Source organism: Eumetopias jubatus, unplaced genomic scaffold (assembly GCF_037043125.1).
Source record: "Eumetopias jubatus isolate StellerSeaLion01/CBP00866 unplaced genomic scaffold, mEumJub1_p1.0 scaffold_15, whole genome shotgun sequence".
Taxonomy (NCBI): domain Eukaryota; kingdom Metazoa; phylum Chordata; class Mammalia; order Carnivora; family Otariidae; genus Eumetopias; species Eumetopias jubatus.
The window spans coordinates 29,211,461-29,232,765 of record NW_028274821.1 but is presented as its reverse complement, the minus strand read 5'-3'; the positions used below and the strand labels follow the sequence as shown (position 1 = coordinate 29,232,765).

General features: G+C 41.2%; 2 protein-coding genes across 9 annotated transcripts in view; one reads left to right on the top strand and one right to left on the bottom strand.

The window, feature by feature from the left end:
* Positions 1–6,783: 6,783 nt before the first annotated feature.
* Positions 6,784–21,305, top strand: part of FANCC (FA complementation group C) — a 299,252-nt gene continuing 284,730 nt past the window's right edge. For 4 of the 8 annotated variants that reach the window (XM_028122318.2, XM_028122310.2, XM_028122311.2 and 1 more), the window contains exon 1: positions 6,784–6,961. The gene's annotated coding sequence lies outside the window, so the exon portion shown is untranslated. Of the gene's footprint in view, positions 6,962–7,241; positions 7,281–10,659; positions 10,769–21,305 lie in introns of those variants that run through there. The other 4 variants (XM_088018762.1, XM_088018760.1, XM_088018761.1 and 1 more) reach the window with 4 other exon arrangements.
* Positions 18,828–19,844, bottom strand: LOC114223370 (endogenous retrovirus group K member 18 Env polyprotein-like). Its single transcript, XM_028122291.2, has one exon. It carries the CDS (start codon positions 19,842–19,844, stop codon positions 18,828–18,830), a length of 1,017 nt encoding a protein of 338 aa, XP_027978092.2.

Below are 21,305 nucleotides of genomic sequence, written 5' to 3'. Positions count from 1 at the left end.
TCATCACCAAGCTATACATTAGATCCCCAGAACTTATTCATCTTTCAACTGGAAGTTTGTACCCTTTGACTAACATCTTCTTATTACCCCCACCCCAAGAAATTGTTTTATGGTGCAACTTGAATGTACTGCAACCTTAATTTAGTACATGAATAAATACAAAGATGCAGTTAATGAGTCTTATTGGAAAACACTAGGCAATTAAAGGGTCAATCTGAAACAGACACAAGAATGTGATGAAACTTACTTATTTTTGACTTAATAGTTGCCAGAATTAATCAAATCATAAATGTGCATAATTTCTTTTCATTTGGAATTTTTTAAGTGCTTATTCTTAGAAGTTCTTTAATATTAATTTCATATTAAATGAACCATTATGAAATACTTACGAGAAAAAATATTTTTAAACCATGTGCTCATTTAAAAATATAATTTATTACTTTCCGCAGGCAATAAAAATGTACTGTATTAGTTACAATACACCATGATTGGTGGGAATGCATGTTCTAAATAGGAATGCAGTTTTTACTAAACTAAAGGAAATCAGACTAACACTGCCTTAATATATGTATATTTTTTTGGAACAGAGTGTATCATTGCTCAATGAAAAAAGGACAGATTTTTTTAAAGATTTTATTTATTTATTTTATTGAGAGAGAGCATTAGTGAGAGAACACAAACAGGGGGAGCAGCAGGGGGGAGGGAGAAGCAGACTCCCCGCTGAGCGGGGAGCACAGGACCCCAGGATCATGACCCTAGAAGGCAGTTGCTTAACCCATTGAGACACTCAGGTGCCCCAAAAGGACAGATTTTTGTTTTCTGGGAATTCTGTGTCAGAGATCGTACAATGATAAAGTTGTTTTCCCATGCTACAATGTTGACAGAATTTTAGCAAATGGTTAAGAGTCCCTTGCCTTCCTCTCTCTTGGTGTGGTTTAGGTCTCCTCCCCTACCTTTATTGGAATGAAACTTGCTATTCTCTTGAGTTTATCTCATTTTAACAAATCTATGTCTATTGATCTATGCTGCCGGAAGAGAAGATGTTGATTAATTAAAGACAGATTCCCTTCACTGGAATGAATTTCACAAGCACAGAGAATATGTTTGGTTTTTTTTTTCGTTTTTTCACCACGTTAATCCCAGACGCACCATAGTGCCTTAGCTGAGTTCAGCCCTAAGCAACAGGGATCTAAAATGCTAGTTGAAACAAAACAGATTTTTCTTTATTGTAAAAGAAGCTCAGTGTTAGGCAAACTAGGTGACTCCCATGATTACTGGGGACCCAGAATCCATTTCTTTTGCTCTGCCATCTTTATTCCATGGTTATCATCCTTGAGGGTACCTTATGGTCCAAGACTACTGGAACTCCAGCCATTTTGCCCCACATTAGGTAGGAAGCTGTTGAAAGGGGAAAAGGGCTAAAAAGTTCCTTGCTCTTGTCTTGCTACCTTTTAAGAAGCCTTTCTGAAGATGAGGTATATATATACAATGGAATTATTATGCAGCCATCAAAAAACCCCTGAAATCTTGCCATTTGCACCTACATGGTTGGAACTAGAGGGTATTATACTAAGCGAAATAAGTCAGAGAAAGGCATGTATCATATGATCTCACTGATATGAGGAATTCTTAATCTCAGGAAACAAACAGGGTTGCTGGAGTGGTGGGGGGTGGGAGGGATGGGGTGACTGGGTGATAGACTTTGGGGAGGGTTTGTGCTATGGTGAGCGCTGTGAATTGTGTCAGACTGATGAATCACAGACCTGTACCTCTGAAACAAATAATACAATATATGTTAAAAAAAGAAGAAGAAGAAGATAGCAGGAGGGGAAGAATGAGGGGGGGAATCGGAGGGGGAGAGGAACCATGAGAGACTATGGACTCTGAAAAACAAACTGAGGGTTCTAGAGGGGAGGGTGGGGGGGATGGGTTAGCCTGGTGATGGGTATTAAAGAGGGCACGTTCTGCATGGAGCACTGGGTGTTATGAACAAACAATGAATCATGGAACACTACATCAAAAACTAATGATGTAATGTATTGTGATTAACATAACATAATAAAATTAAATTTAAAAAAAAGAAGCCTTTCTGAAAGTTTCATCCAACAGTTTTCACTTATGTCTCTCTGGATACAATTAAGTTAGAGGGCCACCTAATAGCAGGGGAGTCTGGGAAATGTAGTTTTTTTAATTGGGCACATTGCCATGCTAAGTAAAAGTAGTATTCTCATACTAACAAGGGGAGGAAGTGGTAAAATGAGATCAATAAGGACAATGTAATGAGTTTCTGTGAAGCAAATTTATTCAGTTTACAAGACTATTCTTTGGACTCATACCCCCCCATCTATTCTTAAATTTAAAAATGTTTTTTTAAAAATGGAAATGATGGTAAAAAAAATTTTTCCCCTCCTAAAGTCCTTACTTGACCAGATAAAAAGTTGTTAACTCTGTTAGTCCTCTAATATTATTGACATTTTACTGGTACAAGAAATTCAAAATCTAGGGAATTCCTGGATTACATAGGTGACCTGCAAGATTTCTCCCTGCTCCAAGATACTCAGATGGATCTGTGTCTTCAACACAGCCTACATGCTTCATACCTTCTGCTTAGAAGTTCTCACTAGGTAATCCATTGATTAATTTATCAAGTATCTCAGCCAAAGTGCTAACACCTAGAGACACAAAGAAAAGCTGGCCCCTCCAGGTCCTTAGTCAGGGTTTGCTTTTGTGAAACTGAATAAACTACCTTTAAAATGGAGACAGGAGGCCAGAAGGGGGAGCTCTCACCCTACCATTTGTCCTCTTGCAGGACCCCCCCCCCACCCCCCCGCCCCTCAACAGGGAGAAGCCTATAGTTTCTTACCTCAGCAGGAGGCAGAAAGATTTTCTCCTGCCCCAGCAACAGCCCAGCCAATGAGAGACTATCCCAACTCAACCAACGAAAAGCAACTACACTTGGAACTCCCAATTTGGGCTTTTTGTTTATAACAGCCCCTCAAAATCCATCCCCCCTTTTGCTTCAATGAGAGAGTATTCCTCTCCTTTGTTCTCCAAAGTTGCCTATGGTTTTTGCAGAAGCTTTCATGTCCCCATTTGCAATTCTGCTGCTATTCCCAAATAAAACCATTTTTTGCTGGTCAAATAACTGACAGTTTTATTTTTAAGGTTAACATTTTGCAGCAAGAAAGAAAAACTCTGGGGCTCAGTTGGTTAAGTGTTAAACTCTTGATTTTGGCTTGGGTCATGATCTCAGGGGTGTGAGATTGAGCCAGGCATCAGGCTCTATGCTCAGTGGGGAGTCTGCTTGAGATTCTCTCTCTCTGCCCCTCCCCCTACTCTCATGTGCATGCATGCTCTCTCTCTAAAATAAAAAAAATGAGAGAAACTCATTGAAAGATTAGATAAAGGAGTAATTGTTATGAAGATGTAGGGGAATCTCACAGAAAGCTAAGAACATAAAAATAAATATAGTCAGTTTGCCTTAAAATTGGGCTTAAAAAAGTTAGGAATGGAAGCTATCTCTATTTCTCATGGAGTAACTTGACCTTTCAACTTCTTTTCTGCTTTTCTCTCTGAACCAACTTTCTTTACTGCTTGTATTTTTTTTCTTCCCCCAGTAAGTTTGGCTGGCATGGGGATTTGACTCTTGTGGTACAGTCTGGGTTTTGCCATTCCAAATTCCCCAGCAGTAGCGTCATTGATTCAGTGAGGGTCTGGTTACCATTCCTAGTTCAAATAGCTGTGGCAAGGAGTGAGGCAATTAGTACAAATATGTCCTTTTAAGGTGCATTCTTTCAGCAGCCCCTAGAGAGTGAGCATGTGAGGGGAAGGAGAGGTACCTGCAACAGTTATAATACATTTCCTTTTTTCCATTAATTTCCACTTCCTGCTGCCCTCTGTGTCCTAATCTCTGGTGCTTTTCCCCCATTAGGGTGGCAGATCAAAGACTTTCACTATTACTTGCACCATTTCTGAAAGTATTTTGTGCACAAACATTCTTATTGTTTTCTTCTCTAATTCCACGTACATTTCCTCAGACAGAATGTTTTAAGAGAAAAGCAATGTGGTGATTACCTTATATAAGCCTCTAGGGTCACATCGCCTCCTCCCCGACTTCTGCCCCATCAAGAACTTAGGAAGTGATCTGGTACCCAGCCTGGAGAATGAGTAAGAGCATAGCAAGTGGGAAGAAGCAAAGCACCAGAGTCAATCTATCTGGATTTGAAGGTACTACACTTATTAGTAAAGACTGTTCTGTGCATCAGTTTCAATACCTATGAAGTTGGAATATTACCTACCACGTAAGATCACTGTAATAATTAAAGAAAATAATCAGTTCAAGGCATCAGCCCTGTGCCCGAACTTAAATACTCATTAAATATTCACAGTTGAGATAGCACAGGCAAGTATCAGAGCTGTGGACAATACAGTGTTGAAGTGCTATGAAAGCTGAAAACTAGGTGGGTGTCTGGACTAATTCTGGAAATATGAGTCTTACTACAATGGTTAGACTCCACGACAGTTGATTTTGTTTGTTGAATTTTAAAAAGAAGATTTGATATCAGGTATTTTATATGTGATGTTTTTCCCTCTAGAATATAATGATTCTAATGGATAGATTCCACTAGAATAAATTCTAATTATTTCTGAGAATGAAATAATTTTCACCTACACATGCTGCTTTTCATTTTTGCTACATTATTTAAGTATGATTAGGCTCTGTACTATACCAAAACTGTTTCTAGAGGTACATATACTCAGGGTTACAAGCTGATTAAAACTAGGATTTTTTTTTTTAAAGATTTTATTTACGAGAGAGAGAGAGAGAGCATGAACGGGGCGGAGGGCGGCAGAAGGAGAGGGAGAAGCAGACTCCCCACTGAGCAGGGAGCTGGATGCAGGGCTCCATCCTAGGACCCAGAGATCATGACCTGAGCTGAAGGCAGACACTTAACTGACTGAGCCACCCAGGCACCCCAAAACTAGGATTTTTGTCTTGGTATTTCTCAGGAAACTTTTCAGGCATTTTACAAAATGTTGATTTCATTAGGGCTTAAAGTATTAGGATAGTTCCATACATATGGATGCCAAATAAAATAAGTATCTATAAATCTCCATAAATTTACATTTATGTATTTATACTATACATGCAACCAATTTAGGTGTAAACTAGGCCTAAACATGACATCCTTTTAACTACAGTAAAGTTGAATTAGCCTAGCAAAGCTTTATGAACCACTAAATCAAAAAGACATATAACTGCAATATGGAAAGACCTCAATTATTATTATTTTAAAGATTTTATTTATTTATTTAAATCAGAGAGCGAGCACGAGTGGGGGAGGAGCAGAGGGAGAGAGAGAAGCAGACATCCCCCTGAGCAAGGAGCCCTATGCAGGGCTCAATCCCTGGGACTCCTGGATCATGACCTGAGTTGAAGGCAGATGCTTAACCAACTGAGCCACTCAGGTGCCCCGAGACCTCAATTATTAATGCTACAAACACCAGAAATAATTTTTCAGCAAATATGCAAAGGGACCTGAGTACCACAATAGATATTTTCTCTAAGGAAATAAGCTTGTTTCCTTTGCTGGTAGAAGCAAGTCTTAAATATTAACTTGCTCACATTTGTTATCACAAACACAATGACTTTCTCCTTATGGCCAATGAGGCCATAATGAGTGTCACTCAAGCATACATCTCCCTACACAAGCTCTGCTTTGGATTTACCCACAATGAACTATGCACCCATCAGTATAGCATAGACCTCTTTAGTGGGCAGGGAATATTTTCAAGAATGGATTTAACACCTGATTCCTTAATACAGCTGCAGATCCTGCCTATTTTGTCTCAAATTCTGGATTGGGTTCCTTTCGTATCTCCCTTTATGAAAAAAAGATTGTTGTTACCACTAACCTACATGCTAAGTTTGTCACTTAGGACCTGTGTAAGCTTGATGTAACCTAATCCCTGTATTCAATTTCTTCTTATATAAAATGGGTCATCACAGAAAGCTGGAAGTGTTTGAATATTTTTATTACATGCATACACTGCCTTGCAGTGTTTTTTTGAAAGCACCCATTTTGTAGTTTTAAGATTATGAGGCACTGATTTAAAAAAATCTAAAGCTTGTTAGGTTCCTCAGATTCTTTTTACAACTTAAACATCTATGAAAAACCTCCATGCACTAAATTAAAGAATAAAAAGAAAAAAAAAAATTCACCAAGACAAGGTAAAACTATTAACAGTAACGGAACTTTACAGAAAATGCTTTTAAGTGGTTTCATTGAACTTATGTAAAACCGATTCACGCTGTAGAGTTGATTGGGAGGGGATAGGAAGGATTATTAACCCAAAAAAAGATTCCTTTTTTTTGTGTATGACCACAGCTAGCAAACCCTATGTTAGGCCTTGTTTATACGTTTTACCCCTTGACAAAGCTTCAATTTTTCTTTTAAGAAACTGATTTCCATTTTACGTCCTCTGCATTTTGGACTGAATCTTGCCAACACCTGGGCAACAACCTGATTAAAAATCCCAGGTTTCTCCTTCCCGGGTCTTTCCCGCCGTCTAGTTCTCGCCCGTGACTCCAGCACCGACCCTGGAAAGGTAAAGCAGCCCCCGCTTCCCCACGGGCCGCGGAGCGCTCCGGGCCGGGCCGACTTCCGGCCAAGCCGGAGCTAGACCCGCGTCCCTCCCCGCGAGCGCGAGATTTTTCGCATTTTCCCGCGATGCCGCAGAGGCGCGCGGCCCCGCTCACCAGGCCCCAGAGTGCACTGCGGGGCTAGAGCGCGCGAGCGCCGCTCCACTGCCGAGCGACCGCGGGAAAATTCCAAAAAAGTCAAACAAAACAAAAAACCAGTACGGGGCAAAGCCAAATTTGCAAGCCACAGAACCCGGGCGGAGGCGTCCTTTCTGCCCCTGCCCAAACTGCTGAAGCAGCTCTGGCGCAGACCACCCGGTAAGAGAGGCCGCAGAACAAGAGCGAATGCTGCCGCTTCCCTGGGGGTCTGGCCGACGCGTCAGCCTGGGGGTGGGGGTGGGGAGGGGGAGAGTAGGGAGGGAAGACTCGCGAGAACGTTCGCCGCGCTTTGCGCCTCTAGGTGGGTGAGCGGAGCCCCCGCGGTGCGTTGGGGCTGAGGAGGGGAGGTGGGTAGAGGCTTGAGGTGGCGCCAGCCCGCGGAGGGGCGGGGCGGCTGGCCGGAGGGCGGGCCCGGGGGCGGGGCAGGACTGAGGGTGGAGCCGGCGCAGGGGTCACGCGGAAGGGAGCCCCCAGAGCGGTGAGACCTGGGAATGGGAGTTTCGGTTCTTTTTGTTCATTGAACCCTGGCAGCTCTGTCTACTTAAAAGGAGAGGTGCAAAGGTGAATTTCTTCACCTCGGATCGGTGGAAGCTGTGAAAAGCTCGCCTCTTCCAACCTATCACCCTTACAGCTGGCCGCTTGCTCTCCGTCCCACTGCCTCCAGGGCACTGGGAGGGGGCGAGGCCCAATTAGAGAAGCCTGGGGCGCGGCTGTTACCCCTCCCGCCCTCCAGGCCTTTCATCGCACAAGGGGAGGAAGTTCTGAACCGCGACCGTCTCCCCGCAACTCTCTTTGACCGCTAGGCCAAATCGCGTCCAAATCCCTGAGAGATTTTTTGGGAGGTGTTGCTTCTTGGATTGCTTTTTTGTATTTACGTGGGCGCTCTTACAACCATGAACCTTCTGTGATTATGTTGTACGGGTTAGAAGTCTGGAAGAGGAAAAGATTAGGACTTAACTGAAACATGAGGAATTTGGGACCAGAATTTTAAGGAAAGAGGCCGAGGAATTTTCCGGCAAAGACCTGTATGTGCCAGTGCTTTTATCCTAATCTGAAACTGTTGGAAAGCTCCCTGGCTCCCAGTTTCATTATAACCTGTCCATTTAGTGCATCTAAACTGTGATGTGATTGACTTACCATTTATCACGTGAGCAGGGCACTTTTGGGCCACCCAACTTAAGCCATTTATGAATGTCACTCACCTTCAGTGATGTGCAGCTCAGAACCTTTTCTCATTATTCCCTTAAAGAGGGGAGGAAAGGTTGTTACAAATGATAGAATTCATACCATGTGTTGGGATCATTTATTACATAAGTTAGATAGAAAACATGTTCATTGGGTGACTTTATCCATTAAACTTAAATCAAACTGATGTTTCAATATAATGGACTGTGCCAGATTCACAGGAAAAGAAGCATTCATATGCGTATACAAGAAAGACTGCATCAAAACAGAATTTGCTTTTCCTAGTTCTATTAGAGGCCTCTTTCCCCAGGGTTAAAGTTAGGTCCTGCTTATTTAAAATTGGACTAATTATACTTTGGTATATATTGCGTTTTAATTAATCTTTTTCATTATTCAGTCACATTCCTCTTGATTTCTTGAAAAACATTTACTGAGGTTCCAGAGAAGGAAGGCAAACTATATTGGATTTTTTTTGTTCTCTAAAAAAGGCAGTAACTTGATTGATTGCCTGGGTGTGGAAGATATGTTGCTCCATGTATGTGAAACTGTGCATGTACATTTTAAAATAAATGGTATTTTAAACCAGTTCCATATTTCAGCAAGTAGTTCCAGTAAGAATTATACAAATTTTGTATTTATGAAAACCAGCTACAAGGAGGCCAGCCTGGCCAGTAGAAAGTTGGATTGATTACCTAGGCCACAGAGAGTGCCAGAAAAATCTCACATGGTGTGGCAGTTCCAAGTTGGTAGTGGTGGAGCCTCAAATCAGGCTGGAAATCAGTACCAAATGGATTTATAAAATTTTAGGTTGGGGTATGTATATTCTCTGTTCTTGTTTATGGATCCTGACTTTAATATGAAAGAACACCTATGGGAGAAGTACACTGAGTTTACAGTGTTTTAATAAAAATATAGTAGAAATAGAGAAGGAAAAAACTTAAAAATTTATCAGAAAAGTTAGAGAACACTACAAATCTTGAGCATTTTATTTTCTACTAAATACCTTTTTTTTTTTTTGGAAGAGATCTTGCAATGTTAACTGGTTCGTTCTCTTAGGTTCTTCATTAGTTCTTTTTTTTTTTTTTTAAGATTTTATTTATTTATTTGACAGAGAGAGAGCACGAGAGCAGGAACACAAGTAGGGGGAGTGGAAGAGGGAGAAGCAGGCTTCCCGCCGAGCAGGGAGCCCGATATGGGACTCGATCCCAGGACCCTGGGATCATGACCCGAGCTGAAGGCAGACGCTTAACGACTGAGCCACCCAGGCACCCGGTTCTTCATTAGTTCTGTTGTGTATGTAGAAATCATTTCCCTGTTGAGATCTCTGAAATAGGAACATCTATAATCTTCCTGGTACCCTTCTCTAGTTACAGGGAGGCAGAGTTCATATGGAAATCACCGTTTTGACATTGTGTACTCTGTTTTCTAAAGAATTAAGTGATTTTTAGTAAATTTAGGTTTTTGGAATTGTGCAATGATTACTGCAATTCATTTTTAGAACGTTTATACCACCCTAACAAGTTTGCACATGCAAGTTTCTAGTTGATCCTAGCTGGGGCTTTCAGCTAGGCAATCAGGCAACCACTGATTTGCTTTCTGTCTCTAAAGCCTTTGGACATTTCATATAAATGGATTCATAAAATAAGTGCTGTCTTATCTCTGGCTTCTTTCACTTAGCATGATGTTTTTGAGATTCATCCATTTTGTAGCATGTATCAATAGTTCCTGTTTATTGCTGAATAGTATCCCATTGTATGGAGATGCCATATTTTGTTTATCTGTTCATCACTTGAGTTACTTCTTTTTTGGCTTTATTAATAATGCTGCTATGGGCATTCATGTGCAAGTCTTTGGACAGATGTTTTCATTTTTCTTGGATAGATACTTATGAGTGGAATTGCTGGGTTGTATAATAAGTTCATGTTTAACTTTTTAAGAAACTGCCAGACTTTTCCAGTGTGGCTGTACCATATGATAGTCCCACCAGCAATGTTATGGGGGTTTTAATTTTTCCAGAACTTCATTTGTTAATTGTGTCTTTTTAAAGTAGCCATCCTAGTGGGTGTGAAAGTAGTATCTCATTATGGTTTTAATTTGTATTTCCCTTTTGGTCAATGATGTTGAATATATTTTCATGTGCATATTAGCAATTTCTATGTCACTTTTGAAATATCTATTGAAACCTTTTGTCCATTTTCAATTGGGTTATGTCAACCTTTTAAAAGTAAAAAGTGATTCAGGCAGCAAAATCAGGTTTATTTGGGAACAGCAGAGGAACTGCAATTCAAGACAAGCAAACTATGGTGAACCATAGGCAAGTCTTGAGGGTCAGAGTAGGTGTGTCCTTTTATAGAGGAAAGGAGGAAGTTTGGGAGGGCCTGTTTTGAACAAAAGTTCTTTGGAAGAAAATGAGAATTTGAAGTGGTGGCAGCTTCTCATTGGCTGTAGGTGAGGGCAGCTTGTTGTTGCTGGGTGGAAAGCAAACCTTCCTTCTTACTGCTGGACAGTGCAAGCTGGGACAAGTGCTGTGTGTGAATCATCTCTTCATGGTTTCCAAAATTTCAGTTTTGAGTTAGGTTTCTTTAACACCTTTTCAAATCTTCCTTAGTATCACTGATCAAAAGTTGAGCCATCTGTTCCTTGTTAGAATTATTTTTGTCCTTTGGTGCCAGGAAGGATCTTTCCGGTGTGTCCTGTCCCACATCAGAGGGAGGTGCACAGATTGGAAACCATTGAAGCCACATTTGAGTAACAAGAAACAGTGGGAGAGAGAACTCTCAGGTATTCATTCAAAGTCTGTATCTTATCAAGGTTACATCATCCTGTTGGATATGTCCTTTCTACAAGGTTTTGACTGGCAACAGGTACAAAGCTTAAAAATGATTATACAGAATGATATGAAGAGCTGAATAATGACACCAGTTTATATAATAGTCCTGAACCAGGAGTCTAAACCCGAAAGTGACTGGCTAAAGAGAGCAAAGGACCCTAGATCTTCAGAATTTATTGTAGCTAATGTACTTGTTCCCTAATTTTATGTGGTTGGGTTTCTACTTTGGAGGATTTATCCATGTGCAACAGGTGGTGTTTGCTATTGCATAAATGCTTCCTTGTTCAGCAAGTAGGTAATCAAAGGCTATATGCAAACTCAAAGATATTGTGGGTTCAATTGCAGAACACTGTAATAAAGCGAATATTACAGTAAAGTAAATACTGCAATAAGACAAGTCAGATGGATGTTTTGGTTTCCCAGTGCATATAAAAGTTATGTTTACACTATACTGTAGTCTATTAAGTGTATGATAGCATTATGTCTAAAAAAAACATATCTTAATTAAAAAATACTTTATTACTAAGAAATGCTAACCAATCTGAGCTTTCAGCAAGTTATAATCACTGATCACAGATCACTGTAACAAATATAATAATAAGTTTAAAATAGTGTGAGAATTACTAAAATGTGACACAGACACAAAGTGAGCAAATGCTTTTGGAAAAATGGCACTAATAGACTTGTTTGACACCGGGTTGCCACAAACCTTCAGTTTGTGAAAAAAAAAAAAAAAGGCAGTATCTGTGAAGTGCTATAAAGCGAAGCACAAATAAGGTATGCCTGCCTATCCTTTAGCCAGTGACCAAGTGTTTGTTGTTGGGCTGCTATTGCCTTAGGACTGGGTTTGGCAAGTTTTCCCAGTTCCAGAGGAAGATGTCTAATCATTCATTCATTGTCATGGAAGTCCACAAAAGGGGTAAGTACCCTTCTGATGGAGGCAAATCCAGAGTCACATATGCCTCCTAGGAGTTACCTTTTAATGTGGCAGTGAAGTTTTAATGGGGAAAACCTATGCGAGGCTTCAGATTTATTGTGGATGTCCCTGGGGACAGTTAGAAATCCTAGTATGCATTGGCTCCCCCGCGCCCCCCCCCCCACCGTGATCTAAACATTCATAGGCCCAGTGATTCACCACAGACAAAGATAGAACCACGTAGCATACATAAGACTCCTACTATGGTTTGGTTATTAATAATGGTGTTAATTCTGATTATTCAGTTGGCCCTTTTGAGCCCAGGGCCACTGGTATTTAGGGAACAATTAGGGAGAAACGGTCTTGTTCTGTGGACTTGGTTCTTGAAGGCTGTATAGCGGGGATTATTTTGCTACAGCAAGCAAACGTGAGGTAGTAGTGAGAATGGGAAATTATAAGTGCAATGGGTGTAATTAGTTGCATTGAGAGTTATGACAGGGGACAGGTCAAAGCAAGGTATGGGGAAAACCTGGTTGTATAAGTTTGACTCAGAAAGAAATACCCTCTCCTCCCTCCCCCTCCAGCAACCCTCAGTTTGTTTCTTATGATTAAGAGTCTCTTATGGGGGGATTGGGTGGCTGGGTGATGTAATGAGCACCGGGTATTATATAAGACTGATGAATCACTGACCTCTACCTACAAACCAGTAATACGTTATATGTTAATTAATTGGATTTTAAAATTTGAATTTTAAAAGTTGTTTGAAAAAAAAAAGAAAGACTCTGAAGGGTGAGGGTATAGTTAGTGGTTGCATTGGAGATGAAGGAAAAGTTGGCTACAGGGAAGACTAAAGGTTCACAGCTGTCATGGACAGATCCGGGTTTCTGATGACATCCAACAGTGGGAAATGTTTTCCCCTTTTGCCAGGAATCAGGAAATATGTGGTGTCTCTCCCAATCAGATGGGGGCCTAAAATGTGGGGTGACCTGATGGGGTGGAAGCCAGCACTTTGGACAATGAGGGAGAACAGAGGCATTAGAAGTTTATTTAATACACCGCGAGGGAGCAGGGGGCAAGAGAGCAAAGGAGAGACTGCCACGAGGTAGTGGGTGGGAGCTGTTTTTAAAGGTGGAAGGAGAGGAGGTATGGGGACATGGAATATTCCCTTTTTTGGTAACTGTGCCTGATTGTAAGTAGCCCTTTGGTCAGTTAGGGCTTATGGGTATTTTGAGGTAGGTAACCAGGTGGTTGCTGTGGGCCCTTTTGCCTTGATTAAGTTTCCATTGCTCAAGCCTGTTGACTAAAAGTGGCTTCTACAAAATGCAAACAAGGGCATTGTCTCTCCGGCACAGAGAAGAAAATAAGGTGAGAATAGAGAGAAAGGGGAGAATGTACAGGTCTACCCTCATTATGTTGGGAAAACTCTGCTTCGGCTGTTACTTGCTTCAGTTTCTGGAAATCCTTAATTTTAGGTCACCATTTGGTGTGCAGGTTTAGTCAGGGTTTGAGGCTTTCTTTAGATGAGACACATGGATCCAGGAGTCAACTCCATGGAGTTTGCTGGCACAAGAATTGGTCATAATTACCTTTCTAGTGTGGTTGAAGAGAGTCTTTTTGGAGATGTCGTTTCTAATAAATGAAATCCCCAGGTTACAGGGTGTGGTGTTTGGGGGTCTTCATCTCCTGGGAATATGTTGTGAAAAGATTGCTCTGTTAGCGCATTATTGTTTTCAAGGGATGTAATTAGACCTTTGTGATACTGAAATGATCTCTTTTTATTAGGTGTGGGTCAAAAAATGTCGAAGCTAGATGCATAGGGCACTCAATAATTATCTCAAAGGTGAGAACTTGTGGGTTCCAAGGGGGGTGGATCTGAAATTAGGAAGGACTAAGGTAGTTCTTTTGGCCAGGGTATTTGGAAGTTTTCCACAAATTTTGCCAGTTGAGTTTTTTTTAGTGCTGTTGGTTTGTTCACTTAGTCCTGAAGACTGAAGATAATCAGTGAAAGATGTGAAGGATGATAAGTGACAGTGAAAATGCTACAGAACTGGCCAGACATCACAGACTCACCATAATATTTGACCAATAAAGTGAGTTTCTTGGTCACTGTAGGGCTTAAGAGGGATTCCTCAGGTAGGGATGATTTTTTTTTCCCCAGTAGAATTTTAGCTACTGAAGAGGAAAGTAGCTTGTCTACATGGAAAGGTTTTGACCCAGTGGGAGGACATGAATCATTGCCAAGACATATTTGTACCCATGAGAAGAGGGTAGCCGAATAAAGTCCATTTTCCAAACCTTGAATGGTTCATTAGGCAATTTAAGGTGCCCAGGAGCAGTGAGGATAGGTTTTCCTGGATTGTATTTTGGGCAGGTGGGGCAATCAGAGTAGGCCTTTTTTTGTGGCTTTGTTAGTATTTCCCCACTAGTATTGAAGAGGAAAATTATCCAGAGCAGGCCCAGGCCCGCAGGCCCCAGAAGGTGGAAAGTTACTTGCAATACTAAGAGATAACCAGAAGCCCCGCTTGAGCAAGAGATAACCAGCCGTTTCTGCTTCTGTAGACAGGCTTCCCGCCACAAGCTTCCTGCACTGCCCTAACTACTGTTCCCGCCTAAAAAGCACCCTCCTCCCCGCCAATTTAAACCCTCCTACGGGCAGTCAGCACGGCCCTTGGAACCTGACTCCCTGTAACCCTGCTACCTGGGGCCCAGAATTTTGAGTGCGAGCCCATCTGGGTCCGCCAACGTAAAATAAACCCAAGTTCTCCTACTTTCCCGAGTGTCGCTTGGTTTCTCACCTTTCTGTAACAGTATTGACTCAGAAACCTCATCATTTTATCCATGGACCACTGGTTTAGTGCATGTACAGTGGTCAATAACGGGAACTTGAAAAATAAACTCAAAATGTATTAAAGACCTAAATGTGAGACCTGAAACCATAAAATTCCTAGAAGAAAACAGGCAGTAATTTCTTTGACATTGGCCATAGAAATATTTTTCTAGATATATCTCCTGAGGCAAGGGAAACAAAAGCAAAAATTAACTATTGGGATTACATCAAAATAAAAGGCTTTTGCACAGTGAAGGAAACCATCAACAAAACGAACAGGCAAGCTACTAAATGGGAGAAGGTATTTGCAAATGGCATATGCAATAAAGGGTTAATATCTGAACTATATACAGAGCTTATACAATTCAACTCCAAAAAAAATCCAATGAAAAATGGGCAGAGGACCTGAAGAGACATTCCTCCAAAGAAGACATACAGATGGCCAACAGGCATATGAAAAGATGCTCAACATCACTAGCCATCAAAGAAATGCAAATCAAACCCACCATGGGATATCATCTCACACCTGTCAGAATGGATAAAATTAAAAAGACAGGAAATAACAAGTGTTCATGAGGATGTGGAGGAAAAGGAATCCTTGTGCACTGTTGGTGGGTATGCAGACATCGTGTAACCATTGTGGAAAACAGTATGGCGTTTCCTCGAAATATTAAAAATAGAATTATCAAATGATTCAGTAATCCACTACTGCTATTTACCCAAAGAAAATGAAAACATATATATTTTGAAAAGATATATGCACCTATGTTTATTGCAGCATTATTTACAATAGCCAAGATATGGAAACAACCCATGTCCATTGATAGATGAATGGATTAGTACACACACACATACACACACACACAGGAATATTACTCAGCCATAAAGAAGAGATCTTTCCATTTGCAGCAACATGGATGTACCTAGAGGGTGTAATGTTGAGTGAAACAAGTCAGGCAGGAAAAGACATACCATATGATTTTACTCTTACCTGGAATTTAAGAAACAAAACAAAAACAAATGAACAAAGAAAAAAGAAAAAAACAAGAGAAATACAGAGAACAAACTGGTGGTTGCCAGAGGGGAGGTGAATGAAGGGATGAGTGAAATAAATTAAGGGAATTAAGAGGTACACTTACCTTGATGAATATTGAACAATGTATAGGAGTGTTGAATCATTGTATTATACACCTGAAACTAATATAACATTGTATGTTTATTGTATGTTAATTAATTATTTTTAAGATTTTATTTATTAGAGAGAGCGCGCACACGAGATGGGGTAGGATCAGAGGGAGAAGCAGTCTCGCCACAGAGCAGGGAGCTGATGTGGGGCTCGATCTGGGGACTCCAGGATCATGACCTGAGTCATAGGCAGTCACTTAACCAACTGAGCCACTCAGGTGCCCCTATTGTATGTTAATTTAAAAAGGGAATAAAAAAATAGAATTACAGAATTTCTGGTGGGGCTGAGTTTTTGTTTGGCCCAAAACACAAGTTGCTCTTTTTATCATACCAGCCACCATTTGATTGCCAATATTGTTTTTCCTTTTCTGGTGCTGATTGTTGGTGTCTGTAGTCAGTTTCTCCAGGCTACCCTCTGGAGGTGAGTTCCTTTGGACCATAACAGAGGTTCGACTTTTGGACCCTTTGAGGGTAGCATTTTTTGGGAAATGTCAATGAGGTGATTTCCTTGACCTTTCAGAGAGTCAAGCTTAGAATGCCCCCTGGACCTTAATAATAGCCAAAGCAGCAGGTAAGAATATGGCATCCAATAATTACTGAAGGTAAGGCCCGTTTTTAATTTTATCTCTGTTGGAAGTAAAAAAGCCACGTTGTTTATATAACATTCCAGAATCGTGAGCCACTCCAAAGACATGTCTACCCTCAGTGCAAATGTTGCAATTTTGCCCTTGTCTAGGATACAGGCCTAAAGAGTGCATATAATTTGGCTTGATGGGCTGAAATAGCCAAAGGCAAAGGTGCTGCTTCAATTATTTCAAAAGTTGGTATTGCATACTCAGCACAATATTTACCATTTTCATCTTTCAGATAAGATCCATTGGTGAACCATGAAAAGTCAGTGTTATCTGAAGTTTTCTGTAAATCATCGTGTGGGTCAGAAGGTGATTTGTTAGTATTTAGCAGTTGTTGGGGCTTTCATCAGTAGAGGAGGGGAGAAGATTAGCAGGATTAAGGTAACTACAGTGAACAAGAGTGATCTAAGGGGCAGTTAACACGCTGATTTCATAGGAAGTGAAATGGCTTAATGAAAGATGTTGAGTATCATGAGAGTTAAGAGCTTTGACAACATGTGGCACAAAGATGGTTAAAGGGGATCCCATGATTATTCCCTCAGTGGCCTTTATAAGAAGGCCAGTAGCAGGTATAGCTATGAGGAACGGGGATATCCCTGGGCTACAGGATTTAGTTGTTGTCTGTAATATCCTGTGGGTTGGTGGTGATCCTTATGTTTTTGGGTGAGTACCCTAAGGGCATTCCCTTTTTCATATACAGCAAAGAAAGGGAGTTGATAATTGGGGTGTCCAAGGGTCGGGGGATGGTTATTAAACCAAATCTTTTAAGATTTGAAAAATCATGTCATCTCAATCTTCCTAGGTTTAGAAGTTTTTAAACAAGGTTTATAAGGGTTGGGCCATAAGGGAAAAGTTTGGGATCCAGTTGCAACAGTAGCCTGCCAACCTGAGAAAACCTCACAGCTGATGTTTGGTTTTGGGCTTTGAGAAGTTCAGGGTGCCATGAAGCCTGTGTGATCTTAGATGCAGTCCTTGTTCTAAGGTTAAATGTCCTAAGTATCAAATTTAAGTTTGAACAAATTTTAATTTTTTAGAAGAGACTTTCTATCCCTTTTTGGCTTGGAGTTTTAGCAGATGGATGCTATCTTCTTGTGAAGAGGCTTGGGAAGAAGAGCAGAGAAGTAAATCATCCACATATTTAAGAGGAGTCTCCAGGGAACTTGATATCATCTGGGTCAGTCTTTAAAGCTTGTAAGAAAAAAGGGCTTTCCATGAAACTCTGGGGTATTACTGTCCAGGTATATTGCTGTTCTTCCCAAGTAAAGGCAAAAAGATATTTACTAGTTTTATTTACTGGGATACGGAAGAAAACACTACATAAATCAATCATGGAAGAAAATTTGCTCTCAGGGATGGAAGCAAATAAGGTGGGATTGGGGACAATAGAGTGGCAAAGCAATGACAATATTGTTTATGGCTTGGAGGTCCTGATGAGCCTCCATCCATGGCCATTTGGTTTTTTCACAGGTAAAATGGTGTTGCAGTGCCTTGTGCAGGGGATAATGAGGCCCTGGGTCTTATAGCCTTCTATTATTGGCTTAATGTCTTAAAGGGCCTCTTTATTAGGGTATTGGTTAATTCTGGGGAGAGATTTTGAAGAATCTGTTTGGATCTTTAACAGAAGGTGCACTGTGGATTCTGTGAATATCAGTTGGGGATTTTTGCCGTAGAGAGGATTGTAGCTGATCCATTAGGGACAAATGATTAGTGTCCTTGGAATAGATATATTGATATCAGGGATGGAGCAAATAAGAGATATTGAAGGGTCATTTGACTTACCTAGTTAGCTATTTTGGTTCCTGCTTGTCGACCTCTGAGAGCCGGGGACCTGGGGTGGTGAAGGAACTGAGAAAAAGAGACGACAGTATAGCGAGGCACCAGGGACCCCGAGCTAACGGCCCGAGGCCCCGAGGTTTATTTTCCATAGTCTAATATACCTTCTACAATGACATAGGTCTATAATGATTTACAGCAGGGGCTTAGTAAGGCACATTCTTCCACGTACACAGGGTTAAGTGAAGCAGTGGGAGTGCAGAAGGAGTAAAGAAATCTGTAACTGGCTGTGATCAATTAATTGTAAACACCATTGTACTCGGACCTTAACACAGGATAAGAGAACAAAGAAGGGAACGCACAGTGTGCTGTTTACAGCTGGCTTCCTATCTACAAAACATCTTCTGCTGTGTACTTTAGAATAGACCACACACATCCCGAGGGCATTTCACTCTTGATCCTTTTGGGTTATTTTTAACCCTGCAATCTCGATTTTTCTCAGAGATCTCGGAGTCTGAACGAACATGCACCAGTGGTCGTTGTGGCATTCTGTTTCCTACAGCTCCCCCTTTCTTTTTTCAAAACAGCCGTTGCCGTAAGCACTCTGTGATGGAGGTTTTGGGCATTCACTCGTTTTTTGAGAGTACAGTATCTTATGAGAAATATAAGGCAACATATTAAAATTGTGAAAAGTGAGCCACTAAAACTATGGGTGATACTCTGCCGGGGATCCAGATACATCCCTGGGGATCCAGACCATCTAGAGCATGAGTGATATCAGAGGCTAGTTGTCCATATTGAGTTTTTGGGAGGGCATTTTTAAAGGTCTCAAACATCTCTTGTTGTAAGGTCTGAATGTCTAGGGATAAATTACCACGGATGTCTTGTAAGTGATATTTAATTTGTTCCCAAGTGTGTTTGGAAGCATTAAAGGGATAGGGAGTCACGCAGACCGAACTGGAATTCCAATCACACTTAAGAAAAACTTGCTGTTGTAAGTCAATAAGTTGATCCCCTATCCATTTTACAGCTTGTTCCAATTCGCTAACCTTCGATTGTAATTCTTTATCCAGTTTGGTCTGCGTGAGCCAGAGGTTGTGTGATTTTTCTTGCCAGGTTTTGACAAAGTCCTGAGTCTGCAAGGACTTTTGCAGGGCTACCCTAGCTATTGCTGCTGTTGTGGCAATACCAGTCAGCCTCAGAATGACAAGTACTAGTGTAGATACGAAACGTTGCCTGCGGGAAAGTAACTCACTCAACATTTTTGACAAGAGACCTTCAACAGGGTTTTCTTCCCAACTTCTTGTGAGATTTACTGGAATCCAGACCCCCATACGGGCCTGGAGAAGAAGGATGGAATCCATAGTGCTTTTAAAAGGGATGGTACGATTAAGACAAGTATACAACCGGCAGTTGGGACAATCAGTGCTCCTCATAGTATAGTTAACTTCTATTTCTCCTATTGCGATGAGATAAGGTAAATGAACACAGGCTTGTATGGATATCGAAGAATTGTAAGTAAACCAATAATCACTCGAAGACCGAGATGTCCTTGAGAAATTTCCTGCATAAAAATATAAGGATGCCAGTGCAGCTGGGAGCTTCCAAAGATCCCACTGTTCCGGCCCCACATGGTCTTTATCGGTTACCAAACGAGGCCGAGGAGATGCCAGTCCTCCTTCATGCCATGCCATTAACCCTTTAGTATGATGGGTATAAGTACCGTGGTCAGTGTGATTCCACCTAATATTAGTAATGTAATCACATATTCTGCTATTCACATTCTCAGAACAGTTATTTAAAAACTTCCCAAGTGGGCCTCAATCTACCACCATTCTATTATTTAACATAAGGATTTTTCCATGGGGTCCCCTGCAGCGGGACCAGTATATAGGCTCAAAAACATAATGTTTATAGGAGATTGTAGTACAGACAGGATCATCAGATTTTCCCAGTGTGTTAGTTGTGTTGACCTCACTAAAATTAAATGATAAAGCGGTCATTATTCCCATCAAGGTTCTGTATGATTTGGTCAGGGGAAGGATATGGGCCCAAGTTTGTCAGTGAAGGGGGAGACATATTTTTTTTCTGTCCCAAGCATAGGGTAATGTTTCAAATCCCAAAGAGATATTCATAAGAGTCCCTTCTTCTGGTTTAGATGGGGGTACAGAGGACCAAGGTGCTGGGAGATGAGTAGAGTCATTTGTAAAAACAGTAGGTCCATATTCTGTCCATTCAACTAGATGCAAGAAGGGAGGATGGGTACATATGCCCAGTAGGCATGTTTTTCACCTACCACAGAGGTGCATGTCACCACTGCTAACATAGCCAGGAACAAATGTTCAGGGGTTTTGGTAGATCTGGTCATCTCCAGGACTCACTCCGCCCTCTGAGTGAGGGTCTTCAGTTGCCCCCAAGTTGGGGGTGTTGTCGGGGGCAATTTTCATTTTTGAGGTCTCTTCAAGGAGAGTGTTGCCCCATCTCTTGGACAGGGGGCTGGGTAGTCAATCCCTGCAGCGGCTGAGACCTCTTCTGTTGTCTTTATTGCCGGTCCTGGGCTGGACTTTCCAAAGAGGTATCCAAATTGCTCGACTGGATCCATCTGGAATGACACAAGCATAACCAGGGCCTTGGGTAATTAATTTCCCGGGCAACCAATTATTTTCCTCATTTTTTATCCACGTGGGTGCGTCCTGAGTTGAGATTGAGGCTGGCAAGAAATGTTTGTCAGCTCTAGTGTATGGTTCTCCTTGGGGTAAATTTAGAAAATTTAAAATAAATAAGGTTTGTGCCATGACATCTTGGGGGGGGAGATTCCCCCTTTCTTTTTAGACATAGTTTTACAGAGTTGTTTTTTAATGGTGGCATGCGCTCTTTCTACTATAGCCTGTTCTTGAGGATTATAAGGAATACCTGTGATATGCTGTATTTGCCATTCTGCAAGGAATTCTCATACTTTTTTGCTAGTATATGGTGGCCATTGTCTGTCTTGATACAAGTATAATAATAGCAAAACATTAAAGCAAATGAGAAATGACATGCCCAGCCTTTTCCCCCGTCAAAGGAGTAGCATGAAGAAATCCTGAAAAGGTGTCTATTGTGACATGAATATATGAGAGGCATCCGAAAGGGGGAAAATGAGTAACATCCATTTG

Coding starts and splice junctions, on each gene's coding strand:
- LOC114223370 (XM_028122291.2), bottom strand. CDS start 19,844: ATGGCATGGCATGAAGGAGGACTGGCATCTCCTCGGCCTCGTTTGGTA.